Source organism: Azolla caroliniana, unplaced genomic scaffold (assembly GCF_043228905.1).
Source record: "Azolla caroliniana isolate FFs.n. ecotype wild unplaced genomic scaffold, voAzoCaro1.0.p SCAF_6, whole genome shotgun sequence".
Lineage (NCBI taxonomy): Eukaryota > Viridiplantae > Streptophyta > Polypodiopsida > Salviniales > Salviniaceae > Azolla > Azolla caroliniana.
Window position 1 is genome coordinate 2,222,236 of NW_028230441.1, and position 20,172 is coordinate 2,242,407.

The window sequence follows — 20,172 nt, forward strand, 5'->3', positions numbered from 1 at the left end:
GGCATGGTGAACCAGAAACAGTGCACGGCAATGGGTTTTAGTTTGTGGCTCGTTCCAAAGGAGTAATGGGTGATTGGGTTCTGTCAACAAATTGCAAGGCATTGAGGGTGAAGTATAAAGCAACAACAGTGCTTGACATAATCTAAGAGAGTTATGTTTGCTGCTCCTTAGAAGTTAGTGATGATATCGATGGATGTGACATGTCTTCTGTGAATACACTAAACAAGTGTCTGTGGGACAAAACTTGGGGTTCATACTGCTGGACTTTGGTGGAGCAAATCAATACACAGACATAAAACAAAATGTTTCCTTGCATCAAAGTGTTTCCTTACACAGACACAAAATGTTTTCAGTTGATGAAAGTATCATTGCATTTGCAGGTTGATGTTGCACGACATAATAGGTAGGTTAGAGATATTAAAGTTCAAATGAAAAGCATGGAAATTTCAGAAAACTTAGACATGCCCATTCTTATCCAAGAGAACATGCAATTAATGATGGGTTAGCAAAGGTCACTTGTTAGAGCTTATATGTATTAATATTATCCTTAGTGTACAGTGTCAATGCTTGACTTGAGTACTTACTAAAGTTCTTGACAAGACCAACCAATCATTTCATGATGAGGTTGTGATTTTGAACTATGTTATGTGAGGTATTTGATGAAGCACGAGACTTGGGTTGGGGAAATGATTGATATTGTTTGGAAGACACTACTATCAAGAATATTCTCGTAACTCACTAAGCTGGCAATGACAATAATTTTTAATGCAGAAGTTGAATATAAACTTCAATACTTTGCAATATTAAGACATTACCGCTATGTAATGAAGTTGGGAAGAATCATATTTCCAATGCTCATGTGAATGGATGTGATTAGTTGGTTGAACCACATTTGCCAAAAATTTAGACTCATGTTTTTATAGCCCAATGAGGATTAGAGTTTGTCTTGAGCACTTGACCATGTTTGGATAATTGTCCATGTCTCGTCACTATTATGGAGGGATCATAAATGTTCATGGATGTAAAGATAATATCTGATTCAACAAAGAATTTAATCATGACCCAAATGGATCACTCACAAAATATAATCCAATAATGGTTTTAAAACAAAAGCGTGCATAATAAAATTTTGACTTGTTAATGAATTTATACGTGTATTGATGTAATCAAGCTAGGATGATAGCAAAAAGGGGGATTGCTAACATGATCACTGCACCTATATGCTATACTACGCCATTCAAATATTGTTTTGTGAAGCGAGGCAAAAGAAGATTTATTAGCTCTTTTGGTAGACAAGTGCAATATCACATGGGTCATTCAATAATGATGTTACGAGGCCAACCCATTTTATGTGAAATGCATAAGGTGGGGTGGCCTATGTGAAAGGAAACGAAGAGGGTAAGGTTTCTTTGCTCTATAGAGCTTTAGGACCTTGACAATACTAGTTATAGGACCTTGCCAAAAGGTTCACTGACTTAATAATAACTACACACCCACAATACATACATATTATAGGAGAGAGAGAGATAGATAGAAGAGACAACGGTTGACGATTCATACATACAAAGAGATAGAAGATTGGGAGGGAGATAAGAGGGGTCGCCCCCCTTCCCCTGCCCCTCTCTGTCTCATACATTCATTCATTCATTCATGCCAATCCTTGCGCTTTGTGAGATATGTTGGAGACGTGAGTACTGAATCTCAAGGTACGCATCATGAAAGAAAGAGAGGCTCTTATGTACAGCCGTCCGTATGCATATATGCATGCATGCATGCATTTGTTTGTGCGTACTTATGGAGATGCAAGCCGGCCTAAATGGAGGTATGCATGAGTACTGCTTGAATGTACTACATATGTATGCAGGAATCCATGTAGGTATGTAGATATGTATACATTTGTGCATGGATGCATGCATGAAAGTAGCAATGTGTGCATGCAGGTAGCAATCTACATATGTATGCAAGCATGTTTGTGCATACAATTAAAGGAATTCTCCCTTGGGTAGTTTTATCATCTTCATTTCATTTTGATGTCACTTCTCTAGACTCCATTCAGAAATCGAAGTGTTGGGATTATGGTGTAGGCCACTTTATGAACAATCACACACTCTAGTAGAAATGCTAGGGTTAGACTATGTTGATCTTACACTGGTTGATATGGAGGTTAATTATACTCCATTCTTAAGATGATTGTCTCGGACATTTGGAACAAATTTTTATTTCTTCAAATGTGATGCAAAGTGTAGGATCCAGATAGTGGACATTTGAAGTACATTACCTAAAATGGCAAATGCGGGCAATGTTGTCTACGAGGAGAATGATAAGCCGCGGATGGGTGCCATAAGGCCATCATTCCATAAGAATGTGCTGCTTTTGAAACCGAGGCTAGGAGCGGTAAGATACTTCATTACTACATCCATGAAGTTTAAGAATTAAACCATATATTTGTGTTGCATAGATGCTGGATTATAATTCTCTTATTGGATATCGAAACCTAATTATGTATTATGAATGTTGCTTCCTCTCAACTCAGACAAAACAAATCACCACAAACATTCCTGATAAAGATTGGATCTATGGAATTTGCAATGATTATGACCAAGAAGGTGTCAAAGAAGTTCTTGTTCATAAAGAGAATCTGCCTGACCTAGAGAAAAAGAGAGGCCCAAATATTCTTGCCATGAACAAACTCGCAGCAATAAGGTACATGTTTATGGCATGGGTGATCAACAATGGCTAACACAAAAGTGAATGCTTCTTATATGTAGATGTAGATAATTCTCAATCTTATGCTTGCATGTGCTCATTGTAGACATGTCTCAAAAGCTTGTCAACAACAACCATTCAGAAAGAAGCATCTTATTCGGCTTCATATCAGTCGGCGTGTTGTAAGAAACAGCAACTTTAATGTGACATTATCTAATAAAAAACATGATTTGTTGGGTAATTTCCTTGATTAAAGATTTCGTGTTCCATAGGGTAAAAGTCCATCATCAAAGCTCCCATCGGAACTAGATTCAAACTACATCTATGGGAGACCAGACGAAGAGTAACTTCTATATCTCTCTCTTTGTCATAACTCCTCTAAATGTTGCCTCATCATCATTATTAAAGTGATGTAAAATTAAATCCCATTAACTTGGCATTGTGCAAATGGTAGGGGTGAGGAGATGTGGAAAATCATGGAACACGGATATTCCGATGAATGGATAAACATGAATCGACAACATCAACATTTCTGTGCGGAGCAAAAACCAAACTTTAAATGCCCCGTTTGGACTAATAGTGCCAAACTAAAGTTTAGAGAAACTGCTAACAAGATGCATTTGAATCCACCAAAGGAACGATTCATAATCTCAAGATTTAAGAATGTGCCGAAGAAAATTGATAACTACAATCCTACACCTCTAAAGCGAGACTAGAGATAGTACCACATCTCTCAACATGGTTTCCACACATTTTAAGGAATTCTTTCTAGTTCTCCTAATGCATATGACCATAGAAATTCATGGTTATTTTTTGTAATTCCTTAACATGTTAAAATGAGGTTTCTACCTTCCTCTTTCTTCTTTAACGTATTAAGGTTAAACCCTAGTGGTGAGGCATTTTGTGCTTTGCAATGTTAACATTTGTTACAAACATATCCATCATTTTATTTGGAAGCATGCACGCTAAAAGTTAGCTCGAGTTCGTAACATATAGATTGTTGCTCTTCCACATTCGTACATGGTGTGAAATCAATAGCATTTCCTTGGTGTCTCCATAAGTTCTATGTTCACAAGTTAAGAAAAGATTTGGTTTAAACTTTAAACCTAATCATGTATTATGTATATATTATTGTGTATATTAAAAGATTTACATCTTGCATAACTGTAATGCCCCACGTGTCTATGGAGCTTATAATGCTATAGTAATACATGGAATAACTCATGAATAGGTATGATCTCAACTGAGTTGTTTAAATGTAGGATGCCCAGAGTTCCTGACCAAATATTTTGACGTTCAATTCCCAAAACCAACTCACGATTTAGAACGAATATCCTTGAAAATTTGTTGCACCATGTCGGCGAGGTCATCCACACTAAGCTTACAATCAATTCCAATCTAGTGCATATCCAATATAGCATGAAGACATACAAAACCTATAAGTAACTTTAATCCAATGCATTTAAGATGAAATTTGACAATTACAAAACATACAAAACCTATAAGTAACTTTAATCCAATGCATTTAAGATGAAATTTGACAATTACATGCAAGACCGATTATGTCAAATTGTTTAGGAATGTTGATTCTATGGCACAAAGTACTTGTAGAAGAATGTGGGCATGATTCTAGAAACATCCTGAGGAACCTTCAACATGATGTGCATGATGTGAATGGGAGTCATGCATTTGTCTCTTCATTAGCTCACTCCTATGCTCCCAAGTAGAGAACACACACACACACACACACACACACACACACACACACACACACACACACAATATCTGTGTGTGTGTGTGAGACTAAACCCTTCTAAGAGAGAAAGAGAGTACACCCACATGTGTGTGGGTTTAGGGTTTAGTCTCACACACACACACACACACACATGTGTGTGTGTGTGTGTGTGTGTGTGAGTGAGATCAAACCCTAAACCCTAAACCCTTCTAAGAGAGAAAGAGAGTGCACCTTGAGTGTGAATGTGTAGAGGAGAATGCCATCGTGTGGGGTGGCGATGGCGAGGTGGACGACATGGAGGTTAAGGTGCTCGAGGGCCTCGACCAAACCCGAGAGCTGCTCGTGCCGCCCGTGCCTCACACACAATGCCCTCAGCTTGACCTCGGTGCCGCCCACTACCATCACCTCCACCTCCGCCTCGTCCGATCTTCGCAATGCCACCATCTCCCCACAATCTTGTGTCCGGCTTCCGCCGTCACATCCAATGTCCGGCTCCCTCCGCTTCCGGCCCACATTCCCGGGCTTTTGGCCCACGTTATTATCGGCACCCTTTACGGCCTCCGCTAAGCATTTCCGCCGCCTCTTCTGTGCCTCCAGGGAAGCTAGCAGCTGCTCTAACTCCTTCACGAACTCCACCACTCCCCCTATTATTGACGCCTGATCCCCCTGATACATGTATTCAATTCAATTCAATTCTACAGTTAACTACAGATTCCATCCAAAAACGCTCCATTTACATGGGATGCCTCATCATACCCCCCCCCCCCAGTACATACATGCATCCAATTTACAATGATTTACAAATTTACATTGTCCACAATTAGCTATGGCGATTAATTGCACTAATCTCTCGTATGCAACGCACTTGCTTGGTTACCGTAATTGCGGCGATTTTTATGTTATCAAAGCTGCATACGAAGAAGTAATTAATGTCTTAACCGCATTTAACTAACGGAGCTAATGACGTTAATGTGGGCTAAGCATGTCCTGTCCATCGCTCTGGTTCAAAGAATTAAGATTTTATGTCATCAAAGCTGCAATTGAAGCTATTTATGTCTTAATCTCATTAACTAATGGAGGTAATAACGCTAATGTGGGCTAAGCACGCCCTCTCCGTCGCTCTGAGATTCAGAGAATTAAGATTTTATGTCATCAAATCTTTATAGGAAGCTATTCATGTCCTAACCTCATTAACTGACGGAGCTAATGACGCAAATGTGGACTAAGCACGCCCTTTCCGTCGCTCTGAAATTCAAAGAATTAAGATTTTATGTCATAAAATCTTCAGATGAAGCTATTTAGGTCTTAACCTCCTTAACTAATGGAGCTAATGACGGTAATGTGAGCTAAGCACGCCCTCTCCATCGCTCTGACATTCAAAAGAACTAAGATTTACCCGCTGCGCATAAGATGCGGGCATGAGGGAGCGTAGGACACCGATGTGATCGTTCATCTGCCTGCGGCGGTTTCTCTCCACAGAGATGTGCGCCTTCTTTGGCGGCCCCTTTCCAGGATTACACGCAGCTACTGCGTTTCCTGTGACATTCACCACAGATCTCTCCCCCGCCGCCGTTTCGGAGGTTCTGGCCATGGCTACCGCTTCCGCTTCCGATTCCATGTTAAGGGAGCCTTCGAGGCTGCGCCTGATCTCTCTGCAGCACTTCATTACTCCATCCTGATCGATCTCGCTACTTGCCACACTGATCCGATCGTTGTGGATCTCAACAAGCGATGGCAGCGCCATTATCGATCGGAAGTGGGGATCGTACTCATACTGATGATCCTCATAGTAGCAATCAAACCCTTCTGCAGAAGCAGAAGCAGCAGCAGCCATTGACATGAGAGCGGGAGGGTAATTAAGATGAGCTTGGGCATCAGGAGGTGGGTAATTAGCGGGTTGAGGCAGCCTAATTGCGTCGTCAGGGGAGTAATTAAGAGGGTTTGGGGCGTCATTAGGAGGATGGGCAAGATGATTTGGGATGGAATTGAGAAGCATACCGTAATTAGACATTGGGTGGTCATATGGATCCATCAGGAAATCGGAAGAAGGGTCGAGATGGGCAGGTGTGAAACCGCCCATACTTATTATACTTTATGAGTTGTGTGTGTAAGAAACAAAAAAGGGCAAGAGTTCGAACCACTTCTAGGATCACTAGCTTCCAAGCAAAACAAATGATCCAAATAGAAGGGATTATATATAGATTTTGTGAGATAGAGACATACATGCATACATTTATAAGTGTGTGTGTGTGTAGGAAAGAGAGAAAGAGACACAAAGTGTCACGCACATGGACACCCTTGGGATCAAGTGTTTCTTTCTAATAACTCCACATTCAATACACATCTCAATGTCTCTATCATATTATATATACAGTCTTACAGACATATACCCCCCCCCCCCCATGGATGTGCTCGACCATGGCCCATAGTGTCTATTCCTATTGAACCACATGAATGTGGATTCACAACAGATTCATCCATTTCTATTGAATTACCACGATGTCGATCCGAAGTGAAGTGTCCACTTGTATTGAATCTCCTGGATGTAGGCATCCATTTCAATTGAACTACCTCGACATCTATCCCTAAAGTGTTCGTTGCTATTGAAATTGTCCATCTCTATATGAATCCCTTGCGTATGAGACTAGTAGTCAAAACATCGTATTGTGTTCCTGCTCACTTAGGAAGAGGGCACAAACATTAGAGCCATGTGTGTTCTAGTTATGTTCTTTGCTTCGTACCACCTGAGAAAAAAAGTGGCAATGGACACGAGAGTGTGTGTACATAGGTACTTATCGGTAAAGAGAAGATGGACATAAGATTTACAACCTATTGACTTAGTACACACCACCACTTGGATCTTGGAGAAAATGTCATTGGGCCAAACTCAAGAATCGGAAAGGAATTCTAATTGTCATCATTGTTCCATAGAAACCAATTGGAAACAATCAACATTGCCAATCCTTGACCTTCGTCCTCATCGTTGTGCATGCCATATTTGTTCAATTTATAGGACTTAATCGACACATGACAAGTTACAACCCCCTCCCTCATTTGTTGACCCAAATTAATATCATATGTTAACGTCCCACTAATCATGACAATGACTTACATTAAGACACCATTATTCTTGTCATCACCAAGTGAATTTGTGCAATCACGTATACATATACCACCACATAAAATAGGCTCATTGATAAGACTCCTATGATGACTATATAAGTTCTAAACCATATGAAACATAAATGCTTCCAATTTACAGACCAATTGATTGTTTTAAGTACATACTAAAATCTATGTTGCACATGGATCAAGATTGTAGCACATTGCCTTGCTTAGTTTGCTGAACTTAAGACACATTATTTGATTTTCTTGATAACTTCCTTTAGCACCAAAAAGACAAAATCTGTATAGGAGTATATATTATCTCTTATTTATGTAGGAGGCTCGGCCCTCTAAATGTCAATTCATTTAGGGTATATTATCAAACTAGATTTCTTGATATATGAAGCCAAATTATATAAGCATTAAATTCTCAATCCATGTGATTACATATTTAGGGTTTATAGAGGCATATGATCTCACAGTTGATTGGAACATTTATGTTGGATGTATGTGAATAAATGCCGCCCTCATTTAATGTGCACTTTGCTCAATGCATGAGACATCATCCATGTATCATTTAATGTCGTCTTGGATATGAAGTTATGCTTATTTTGGAAGTGTTGTTGATAAAGGTTTTGCAAATATTCTATACTTACAAGGTCCTAAATTCGTCTCTATACTTAAGTTGTTGGTGAAACACATAATTCACCATAGCCTTGAGAAAATTGCAAGGGACATAAAAGTGATGCAAGGTATACCTCTTCGTACAAACATATGGGATAAGCTAGGGATGAAGAAGTTACGTGTTGTCTCAGATTTTTAATATATTTTGAAGGCTTACCATGGTGGAAATCAAATTATGGAATTTTTGAAGTTTCATAATGCCTCCGTGTCATTAATTATCTTTTGCACATCAAAGTAATATAATATGTGACCTCATCTTAATCAATTGTTGCATCTCCTAAGTTTCATCCCTTCTTGCATCTCCTAAGTTTCATCCCTTCTTGCATCTCCTAAGTAGAAAAGTTTATCTTTTATGGGCAATTTGCGAAAATAGGCTTATATGTAATAGACTAAGCACTAATCACATGAAAATTAACACCAAGCACACACATATATATATTTTAGTAAAATTTGCTTTACTTATTTATTAAGTGCGTGCACTCTATCGAGTGTTTCAAATACTTAGTTAGCAAATGCACTATCAAAATGAGAAGGTGGTATGACGAGATGGTAATAAATTAAATATAATCTATTACAACACTAAATATATCATATGTGATATGGATTGTAAATGAGATATCTATCACTATAATCATAGTCCACTATAAATCTCTAAACATGCGACAATTGAATGTAGTAAGCGGGTCGTGTGCTTCTAAAAGCTTCCACGTGGTTTTCCACAAAACAATGCTATCGTTTACCCTAGACAGGGGTTGGACTTGCCGATGGAATATTTCATGAAGAGAATGGGTTCAACGAGGAACAATTTCCATGGGTTCCCCCTAAACTTCAATAATAAGGAAAGCGTGCCAAACACTACTTTGCACAACTTGTGTGTGTATGATGTTTGATTGGAGGTAACATTGCCCATGCACAACTTGAGTCGTGTGCTTCTAAATTCTTCAATGTGGTTTTCCACAAAACCAATGCCATCATTCATCTAATATAGGGTTGGATTTGCCAAGTAGAATATTTCATGAAGAGAATGGAATCATCAAAGAACAATTTCCATGGCCCCTCAATTTCAATCATAAGAAACCATGCCAAACATTACTTTGCACTTGTTCGTGTATGACGTTTGATTGGACTCGTGGTGTCCACATTGAGCATCATGTCACAAAAAGTCTTCAATAAAGGTGAACTTTATGTAGTTATATGTTAGATGCACTTTTGCTCTATTTGGTTTGGACTTCCCCGCGGTAAATTGAGTCACATTAATTATCAAAAGAAAAAAACAACTACTCATAACTGAATGGTGGATAATGACCTTGGGATCTCTCTCTAAAACACATGTACAAAAAAAGATGGCATATATATAAGGGACACCACAATATGTAGGAAAGGTCACTCCACGTACAAAAGGTGGAGAGATACATAGATTCATTTATCTTGCATTGATGAAGAAATCTGATATTCTATAAATTCATGGCTATCACCTTTTGAGTTATGTTATTACTATTTATTTTGTAGTTCAATGCCCATGGCAACTTATCCATGACACCATCCCCTCCCTTCCTCCCTTTTGAGAAACCCATGTGTTTATATCCACCATGCAACATGCATGTGTTTATATCCACCACCATGCATTCATTCATTCACTCATTCATTCATTCATCATATCTTTGTTAAGATTGGGGATTTTATGTATCGCATGCATTTTGTACATTGCATGATATGCGCCATTAAATATTGAAGAATCTTGGATTTATTTTAGTAGTAGAAACCAAGGATACTCCATATTCTTCATCACTTTGTGTAGTTGATTACAAAATTTAACACTGGAGGCACAATTGGGTATGAGAATGTGTACAATATATGCTTAGTACAAAATGTCCAAACTTTCATTCCAATTTGCAGATGTGGGTGGTACTATGGTTGAGCTACAATGACAACATTCATGCTTCCATTATTTACAATAATACAATCATTTGGAATATGTCCATGGGTGTATGTGCTTGTGTCTTGTGTTTTATATTGTACGCATACTTACGGATTAAACCACAACTTATTCTATGATTTTGCAATTTTGAAGAAGGTATTCATACATTACGAATGTAAAGAAAATCTAGGCATCATGAATAGATTTCTTTTCAAGTTTTTTCAGCAATTGATTCATACAAACTTCAAATTGGGCAAATAAAGTAGAAAGGATGACTGGTTTGGGAGACATAAAAACCCATGATAAATCGGACGTCAATTGCAACCACATGACAACACTAGGCTAGATGTTGACATACTTTGATGTTTATGTTGTATAAGTGCATAGAATGTATGTTAACCAATCTCGATAGTTGGTGGAAAAGTATGCAATTTTCCATAAGGGATTATCAATCATTGAGATCTCTTAAGTTTCTTGTGGGGATAGTATGCCCATAAAAAACACATGGGTTTCGGGTTTACGTATACTAAGGTTGATCATATATCAAGTGTAACCTAATATATACCACACGTGTTACATTGTGGATGCACATCTAGAATACGACTCAAAACCTTCAATGAAGCACTAATGAAGATCACTTGGAGCCTTCAAGATTATGGGAGACATGGTATAGCCTATATATTATAAAAGAAATATAATTTACTATTAATAACAAGATAGTATTGGAGACTTGGACGACATTGAAGAAAAAATGAGGGAATGTGACTTGTTTATAACTTGAACAAGCAAGAAACAAAATTGTGTCGCTGAAAAAACATATTGAATAAACTTTGGAGAAATTTACCAAATGTTCCCACATATTGAATAAACTTGCTTGCCTCACTCCATAACTACATTGCTTGAATTCTTTTGCATAACCCTAATTTGTCCATGAAATATAGCCATATTAAATGGTGTCCCCTGCATTACCTTATCGAATCAAAGCCCAATATTTGCAAATATCCTAGTAGATTTTGGTGAATCGGAAAAGATAATCTACCCCAAATACAACAATGAGTTTTCCAGCTTTCTCCAAAAAATGGCACATAAGTGAATGTAAGAACTTGGCACCTCAGAGAAACCTTGTCTCCATTAGATTGATTATGTACAATATATTCTTATAGAATGGGCTACATCCATTTGTCATGATAATTGCAGTTTGTGCAAAATGTGAGAACTACGCATGGTTCTTCTGGTTCACAATGAGCTAGTCATTCCAATATGTTTCTCAAATCTAGAAAAGATGTATGGCACTGAACAATGTGCCCTCGTTCGTATAAAAACATCTTTAGTGCAGTCAACTTTTTGTTGAGTTTGTTCAATGGCTTTGATTGTACATATATAAGGTATACATTTTCTCCCAGAAAAGTTAGACCCATAATGATACATGGTCATCTCCAAAGTTAGGAATGATGACATCATAATACCAAGTAGATAAGTGTAGATCATTGCTCGGATTCATATGCATAGATCTCTAACCTTCAAGGATAAGAATAAATTCTGGTATGTATCTATCATGACAAAAACAAATACCTCCCAACAGAGAGGATCCAGACAAGCTGTTTAATCTATAAATGATAATTTATCTGAGAATGCTCTCCAATTGAAGGTGCAATAAATCTGTATGGAATGAATTTGTCTCATTCTGGGGCTAATTTATGATAATCAGATTCACTGAGAAAGTTTGATAGCATGACATATGCAGATACATTGTCAGGATCCAAATTGAAGATATGGTGTGTCAAACGTTTTGCTCGTTTAAGATCAAATAGATTCTTACAAGTGCCTAGAAGGATCATCAAAGGGACAATTTGGTTATGCATATAAAATTTCTCAACAATCAGTTCAGCCTCATCTATACGGCCTGCTCTTCCCAATAGATCAATCAAGCATTCATGGTGCTCTGCAATAGGTAGAATATGTTGCTCATGTATTATGGATAACCAGAAATGTAGACCCTGTTCAATTAGGCCACCATGACTACAGGCGATGAGTATGTTAAGGTATGTGACTTCATCTGGCTTTGTTCCATGTGCAACCATATCATAAAATAATTGTAATGCATTTTCACCATATCCATGTTGTGCATATGCTGCAATCATGGCCGACCATGAAATGACATCTCTTTTAAGAATCCGATCGAATGTCCATATGGCCTCTTCCAAACTACCACATTTCCCATACATGTTCACAATCCCGGTTGTTATCATTGTGTTTGACTCGAACCCAGTAAGCATAATCTTGCTGTGTAATGTTTTTCCCTCGACCAAGCTTCCATCTTCTAACACACAAACTGATAAACAACACAAAAAACTCACATCATCTGGTGTGATACCTTCTTTTTGCATCTTTGTAAATAAGCTTCGGACATCATCGCCAGAGCCATTTTGGGCAAATACTGCCATCAGTGCATTCCAACTAACCACGTTTCTTCCTGATATCTTGTCAAATACGTCACTCGCATCCGATAAACAACCACACTTACCATATAAACTTATTGCTGCTGTTGCCAGAGTAACATCAGTTTGAAACCCACAAAATGTTGTCATGGCAAGAAAATTCTTGTTCTCTAGTACAGCTACATGCCTAACACATGCATCTAAAATACAGATATATGTAACCCTATTAGGAATCATGGATTCTTCCAGCATTTGATTGAAAAACTGCAACGCCCTCATGTTATCACACCCATGATGAGAATATGCTGAAAGCATAGCATTCCAAGTGACAACATTCCGTATAGGCATTCGGAGGAATACTTCTCTAGCATCTCTAAGGCTACCACATCGATCATACATACTAATAAGGGATGTGCTTGTGATGATATCCAAATCCAAGTTTCGGCATATGATATAGACATGTATTTTCTTGCCTGTCACAAGGTTTACATGGCTTATACATCCTGAGAGCGCATGTATGAATGTGATTCTGTCAGGGACGGCTCCTTCTGGCATCATCATAACCTCAAAAAGCTGAATGGCCATTGAATTATGGTCATTTCGAGCAAATGCAGATATCATGATGTTCCAGGAATAGGTATTTTTCTCTACCATATCTTGGAACCACATATAAGCTTCTTCCAGAGTATTGGTCTTTGAATAATTCGGCAAAATGAGACTGGCCAAGAATGCATTGGAGCCCCGGAGGTTCTGTATGATGCTGCTATTAAGGATCTTGGCACCTGAGACAGATCTTGAGCCAGCATAAAAGTTAAGTAAAGGAGCAAAAGATGCACATCTTGCTTTGTGTAGAAGAACATGCTCTGTGAGTCTTGACCTTTGTGTGGCCCTTGAGGAGGAAGAGGACCCATGACTAGCAAGAATCTGAAAGCAGAGAAACAAAGATCCCCTACAATTGAGGTTTTGCCACACCATCTCTAGGTCCATCCACACTTTGTTGGCAAACCAGCACCCATGCTGATGTGGCATGAGATGATTGGTTATAGATATCATGATTCATGTACAAGGAAGAATTCGCGGCTGATGTGGCACAACGTCATTGGTCAATCTAGAGGCGGGAACACTATACACAGATTTCTCGACTACAAGTCTCCAAGGTCATAAACAATGTCTGTTGCGGAAAGGCTATTGTTCCTCGGCCCTAGACATTTGTGATGTGGACACCCAAGCTAAGAAAGGCCATATCGAAGGGCTTGGATGGAAAGCCATGCTTGTCTCAGGAAACATGGGGCTGAGGTTGGACGACGTTGATGTACTACACAATTGTTTGATGCAACCTCTTGTCAACGTGTTGAGATGAGGGAATTGACCAAGATGATTCTCAAGAGATTTGGCCCCCAATAAGTTAAATGGCATTTTATTATTATAGTGCACGATTCAAATGTCCTTGAACCTACGAAGGTTGAACAAAGGTACAAGTGAGGTTATTATCCCATTATAGGAAATAATTTAAAGTGCCACATTATAATCGTACAACATATTATTATTATGATTGAGGACAAATTTTAAGAGACTTTTACCTAGGGGAAATGATAAATTTAAGACCTTCGATGCAAATAAGTTTATTAACTAAGTTATACAAAAGCTAGCTCATTTGACACGCAACCATTCTTGAGGATATAAGTTTTTTTTATGAAACTTTTACTCAATGAGAATTCATATAAAAAACACGCTTCCACATATCCAATATCTATGTTCAATTGTGTTTTTGAAAACCATTTGGGCTGAAAAAATGCCTAGTAATCTCATAAAGAAAAGTTTGGGAAAATGATTATAGACCATCATATCTCTTTTCTTGGATTCAATATGAAGGTTAGAGTGAATGGAAGATTTAAGCGAAAGCGAAAGCACATAATGGATAAAAAAGTCAACAAAATCAGAACACCACCAGGGTTCCAACAATGTTACAAAGGTGGGTCGAGCAATATTATGCCATCACTATTCTCTATCGCAATACGTAAAAAACCATGAGATGTTACAACATGAATGCTCTCTCTCTCTCTCTCTCTCTCTCTCTCTCTCTATTGCAACCCTTTAGGCACTCAACGATATAGAAGACTTGATTACTCTCTACCTTCGACCCTTAAGGTATATTAAGAGATGGAGAGGACATGGCTATTCTCTAATGGGTCACTTTTAGATGCATAACAATGTGGATTGGCATGATAGGTATGTCCAAAGGACCATATTAGATCCCAAGTGGGGGGTCGCTTGGTATGACACGAGTCACTTTCACATGCACAATGATGTGGACTGCCATTGTTATGCGGCATGCCCAAGGGAGCATATTAAATAAATAGCGAGCGTTCGTATGACATGTGTAATGGTCGCTTGCCACTAACTAGTCTTTGTAAGGTACCGAGCGAGCCATGTGGATGACATTGGTATTGTGTAGGTGCAAGCAAGGTCTAAAGTCCAAACCGACCCAAGAAACCGACCCATGGTGATGCTTGTTTGGCGGCCAAGCCTATTTTTGTAATTTGGGAGCGTGTATATAAAATATAAAATCCAAGTGTTTTTCATAGCGTAGCGTGTCTATATTCTCTCTCCCCTGCACCGCACCCTGCAGAAACAGAGGCTCCAGAAACAGAGAGGAACCAAGGCAGACGAAAACCGCACACGCAAGGACAAACAGAGCAAGCAAAGAAAGGAAGAAGCAGCAGCAGCAGCAGCAACCATGTCTCTTTCATCTAGTTTTCTTCGCAAGGTCTCAAACCCAAATCGCTTCCATTTCGTCAGGTCAACAGCTACAGCTTCTTCAGGTACTAATACTACTACTACTACTACTACTACCACTACTTCTTCATCACTTAATAAACCACAGAACCTGAAGAAGTTCTCCATTTATCGGTGGAATCCTGACCTTGGTGGGAAGCCATATATGCATACATATACGATTGACACAAACGATTGTGGGCCTATGGTCTTAGATGCTCTGATCAAGATCAAGAACGAATCTGATCCTACCTTGACTTTCCGACGATCTTGCCGTGAAGGGATATGTGGTTCATGCGCCATGAACATCAATGGATGCAATGGTCTTGCGTGCTTGACCAAGATTGACCCCTCTCCCAGTCAAGTAACACCTATTTCACCACTCCCTCACATGTATGTGGTCAAGGACTTGGTGGTTGATATGAGTAACTTTTATAATCAGTATAAGAGCATTGAGCCATGGCTCAAGACAAAGAATCCTCCGCCTGTTGAAGGGAAAGAATATCTTCAATCGAAGAAAGATCGGACTAAGCTTGATGGCATGTACGAATGCATTCTTTGTGCATGTTGTAGTACATCATGCCCGAGCTACTGGTGGAATCCTGAGAAATATCTTGGTCCGGCTGCCCTCTTGCAAGCACACAGGTATGCAGCTTTTTTGTCCCTGTTCACTCTGAATATTGTTTTATGTACTTTTCTGGACGTTTTCCTTAACCTTTTGTGAGCATTATTATTTGGTGAGGGCATTGTGGTTATCATTGTTGGATGAAGTGATAGTACCAATAGGAACTTTTTATTTTCCTTTGTGGATGTTTGTTTGTTTTTGTGGCTCTAATTGATAGATGACGTCCATTAATTTTATTGAATCTTGTTCCTTGCCTTTCCTGGATGTATGCCTACTTTTTTGTGTTATTGTTGCTATAAATAAAGGTGCAAATAGCAACCAGAAGTGTCCATTAGAGTCATGTTCCTTCTGTTCCAAGATGTTGAACCAGATATAATAATGAGTAGATGCGAAGTACCTAGAATACATGTTTTCTGGCCATTATTGCTAGGTACGATAACCATTAGCAGGTGAAAGTATTATGTCATGCATAAAATGGAATCTTAGTTGATTAATATAGAAAATTTTCCTTAAACTGGCGCCAAACTTGTATATTAGGGATAGAGAACATCCGTATTGTACAAAAAGATGTCATTAGTTGGATACATCTGAAACTTGCTGAGAGTGCACAAAATACAGACATGCCATCTACTTTAAACCACTTCACCAAAACCCCTCTCTTGCTATAGGTAAGCTTTTTGTTCAGCTTTGGTGGTACTGAGCTCTCTCTAGTTTCAGCCACATGTATCCTACGTAGTAGCTCAAAATATTGCAAGCATATGTTCAAATGAAGGTATTATATTTCATAAAAAACTAATCATGTACAATGCTGCATTTTGAGCCTACTATCTAGCATAAATGTACCAGAAATGAGATGGGATTAAGTACGTGCACTTTGTTTTGCATGCTAGCACCAAAATCTGAACAATTTTTTATCTATATCAAGAGTGGGAACCAGGGCAGTGACTTCATGCAGATGGTAAATTGAAACATGACTTTGCGGCAGATGTGAGTGGGGTTTCAGATTTAAACTTATGCATATAGAATCCATCTACACATAACACAGTAGAAGAATGTCCAATCTTTGATTGCTTACTAGAACAGGAAACACTTTATGTAAAATTATGATTGCAACTCTGAGGATTATGGAAAATCTTTCATGCTTGTGATGTTTTGGTGTTTGGATCTGATGTTGTATTCAGTGCCAGAAAATTTCCAGATGTGAGTAATGATCCTTAGCTAGGGGTGATGATGCCTAGGAAGACTGCTATAAACAGCCTGAGTATTTGCCACATGTGAGGATCGATCAATGATATCAATATCTGTAGCTAGGCAGAAGGATCCCAAGATTGGGGGCTAAAAATTTGTAACTTTTGTTTTAATTTGTAACTTTTGTTTTAATTCTCATTGTTTTAATTCTCAAAATTTGTAACTTTTGTTTTAACTCCTGATTTGTCTTTTTGGGGGGATTTGTTTGTGCTGTTTGCAATCCCCACTGCTCCACGAACTTTCTTCTCTCCTCTGATTGACCCCTGGTGACATCGATTAGCTCAGACGATGAATAAGAATATGATGTAGAAATACAACCAGGACATGGTGTAGGATATTATTGATCACACATATATGTACACATATATACACATACATTTCTAATATATATGTATGCATGTGTATAGACAACAAACACACACTCACTCACTTCAACACTTGGGAAGTTGGCAATTCAGATGACTATTGGTTTGGATTGAGAGATGTTGATTTCAGTTATTTTAATGAAATTTTTTACCATCTAGAGCTTTTTTTATAAAGATGTTGTAGTAAAATTTGGGATTGTCATTATTCAAGTCCTTAACTGAATATGGATTTTGTGTATTCTATTATCAACAAGGTGGGTGGCTGATAGTCGTGATGAATTCACAAATGAAAGGCTGCAATCTATAGATGATGAGTACAAGCTTTACCGATGCCACACAATAATGAATTGCGCAAGAGCTTGTCCAAAAGGTTTGAACCCGGGTATGCAGATAGCCAAGCTAAAGCAGTTACAGGTTACTAGGCCCACATGATTTGTACATGAATTATCAGTATGGAAAACCTCTTTGTGATTAATAGAGTGCCAGTTTGGCTGATATACACTACTTAAGACCTTATGAGTCTTGAGACTATTTAAAATTTGGATTGTTTTACCTGAACATTTGGATGATTTTCTATCATGGAAACTCTAATAAATTTCTGTAATAATGCCTGCAATCATTCTCTCTTGTATACAGAATTTATTGGATTGGTGGTAACCAATTCTCTGATGCTTCTTTCATTTTTATCTGCAGAGAAATTGTTCTTGTATCATTTGTATTCTATGTTGCATAAATACATAATCCAAATACAGGTTGTCCAGTCAAAACTCTAGTTTATAATTAAGAATGTGCACAAACACTTGCTTAAGCATTTAAAAATTCACTGGTCATTCTTTTTTAGATTATTTGTGAGAGAACTCTTAAAAATCAACGTATAAGATACCTTGGCAACTGGTAATCAGAGTTTAATGGAATGTAGCATTTGCCACAGTTGGAGTCACTTTATTCTTGGGCCTCATTGTAAAGATAATTTTATTCTAAGCCTCATCACTTGGTGAGTAGAACTGTTTTGCAACACTGAGGATGACCAATAAAATCTTTCACAGAATCAACTTTTCGTCGTACTAAATTCCTTTTGCATTACGTATGATTTTGTGATTCATCAAATAGGCTTATATTTGATGATCAATTCTTGTTTTACACAGTAAGAATCTCTTAATTACCTCCAAATGCTGTTGAAACCTGGATTTTATAACACACGTGTTAATGTGGATGTAGTGAGACAGGCTAATTTAAAGATTTGAAGTATTGAATGTCCTAATTTGTAAGTGTTGCTATTAGATTGGAGACAATTGTTTTGTATTGGTCAAGTAGTCCCCATACATAATTTGACTGATTGTTTATTATGATTTGCAATTATTTGTGACTGTAGCCTGTTCCCCATGATGCAGTGTGGTGATATATTGTTTGTGCCATTTCTATAGGCCTGTTTTATTCTTTTGCACTGCTCAAAAGGGATTTCATGGAGCACCTTCAATTCTTCACACCATGTGTTACTGTAAGTTGGTTTTTTGCAAGTGTATTATGTGTTCTCTGGAAAAACAATTTAAAATATCAACACCATACAATAGAAATTATTGAATCATAGCACAGTATAACTACAGAAGTACTGAGATTTGGAATTTTGAGGTCCAAAAGGTTTTCAAACGATGGATTGTTGATAAGGTCCATCATATAGCTGAGTCTAAGGATTATCAACACCTTGGGCCTTTCAAGGTCTGCCTATGGTCTTCATGACGATTGATCTATCAATTCCATGTTTACTTAGTCAATCTGTTCCACGCTTCTTCAATAGAAGAACACCTTATCCAATGCAAAACATTATCAATAGTCAAGAAGATTTCAAAATAGAGCAGATTCACATTTCCGAAACATCCCAAAATCAAGAATCCAACTTGGAAGAGCTGCAACATCAGCAGATGCACATGGGGAATTAGCGAGGTTCAAGAATGCCATCACAAAATTAATAAAAGCAAATACCTGAGAACACAACCAGTGTAAATAATGTGAGCAAAAATGAAGGAATATAAGTTCCTCTAGGAAAACCAAAATGCTTCTGGAATAAAGGCAGGAGTGTTTCGAATGTTGTATTTGCGACCTTAACAGGATATTGTAGAAGGTTCTGGCTTCAGGCCATCGAGCACACAGAGAGTCCTTGGGTACCTTGTTCATCTTCATGGAAAACATTCAATGGGAGCCCAATTTCAGTGATGTTGTATATTATCCTCATTCTTGACCTTGTCCTGTATAGAGTGATTATGCGATTTAAGAGGATTCTTGAATTCAGCTCTTGCCTTGGAGGTTGTAATCAAGTATTGAATAAAAAAATGTGTAATCAAATATATAATGTTACAACCTTGTCAATGGTCCTTTACATCTTCGACTTATCTTCAATCTTTATGAAAACATTATCTACTCTCCAATACTATTTCCACCCAAAAGTTCATCATTTATCTATTTAATCATGCCATGCGTTTGGGCATTCAGCTTGGATCCATGTGTAATATTCACAATGTGCCTCTTCTTCCTACACAGCACCCATATAAATTTCATCATGATTGAATGTTAAGAGA

General features: G+C 38.1%; 4 protein-coding genes across 4 annotated transcripts; 2 read left to right on the top strand and 2 right to left on the bottom strand.

Moving 5' to 3' along the window:
* Positions 1–1,541: 1,541 nt before the first annotated feature.
* Positions 1,542–3,553, top strand: LOC147862525 (uncharacterized). The gene is made up of 6 exons (XM_087321451.1): positions 1,542–1,706; positions 2,247–2,394; positions 2,534–2,703; positions 2,813–2,888; positions 2,979–3,049; positions 3,161–3,553. The coding sequence occupies exons 2-6, from the start codon at positions 2,284–2,286 to the stop codon at positions 3,420–3,422; spliced, it is 690 nt and encodes a 229-aa protein (XP_087177577.1). The 5' UTR covers positions 1,542–1,706; positions 2,247–2,283; the 3' UTR covers positions 3,423–3,553.
* A 234-nt stretch (positions 3,554–3,787) lies between these two features.
* On the bottom strand, positions 3,788–6,565 carry LOC147862526 (transcription factor FAMA-like). The gene is made up of 3 exons (XM_087321284.1): positions 5,838–6,565; positions 4,673–5,107; positions 3,788–4,104 (listed from the first exon to the last, which is right to left on the bottom strand). Exons 1-3 carry the CDS (start codon positions 6,519–6,521, stop codon positions 4,021–4,023), a joined length of 1,203 nt encoding a protein of 400 aa, XP_087177410.1. The 5' UTR covers positions 6,522–6,565; the 3' UTR covers positions 3,788–4,020.
* A 4,305-nt stretch (positions 6,566–10,870) lies between these two features.
* LOC147862527 (pentatricopeptide repeat-containing protein At2g13600-like) lies at positions 10,871–13,606 on the bottom strand. Its single transcript, XM_087320667.1, has one exon. The coding sequence runs from the start codon at positions 13,571–13,573 to the stop codon at positions 11,828–11,830; it is 1,746 nt and encodes a 581-aa protein (XP_087176793.1). The 5' UTR covers positions 13,574–13,606; the 3' UTR covers positions 10,871–11,827.
* Positions 13,607–15,185: 1,579 nt separating this feature from the next.
* Positions 15,186–18,215, top strand: LOC147862528 (succinate dehydrogenase [ubiquinone] iron-sulfur subunit 2, mitochondrial-like). The gene is made up of 2 exons (XM_087321481.1): positions 15,186–16,006; positions 17,854–18,215. The coding sequence occupies exons 1-2, from the start codon at positions 15,324–15,326 to the stop codon at positions 18,029–18,031; spliced, it is 861 nt and encodes a 286-aa protein (XP_087177607.1). The 5' UTR covers positions 15,186–15,323; the 3' UTR covers positions 18,032–18,215.
* Positions 18,216–20,172: the final 1,957 nt, after the last annotated feature.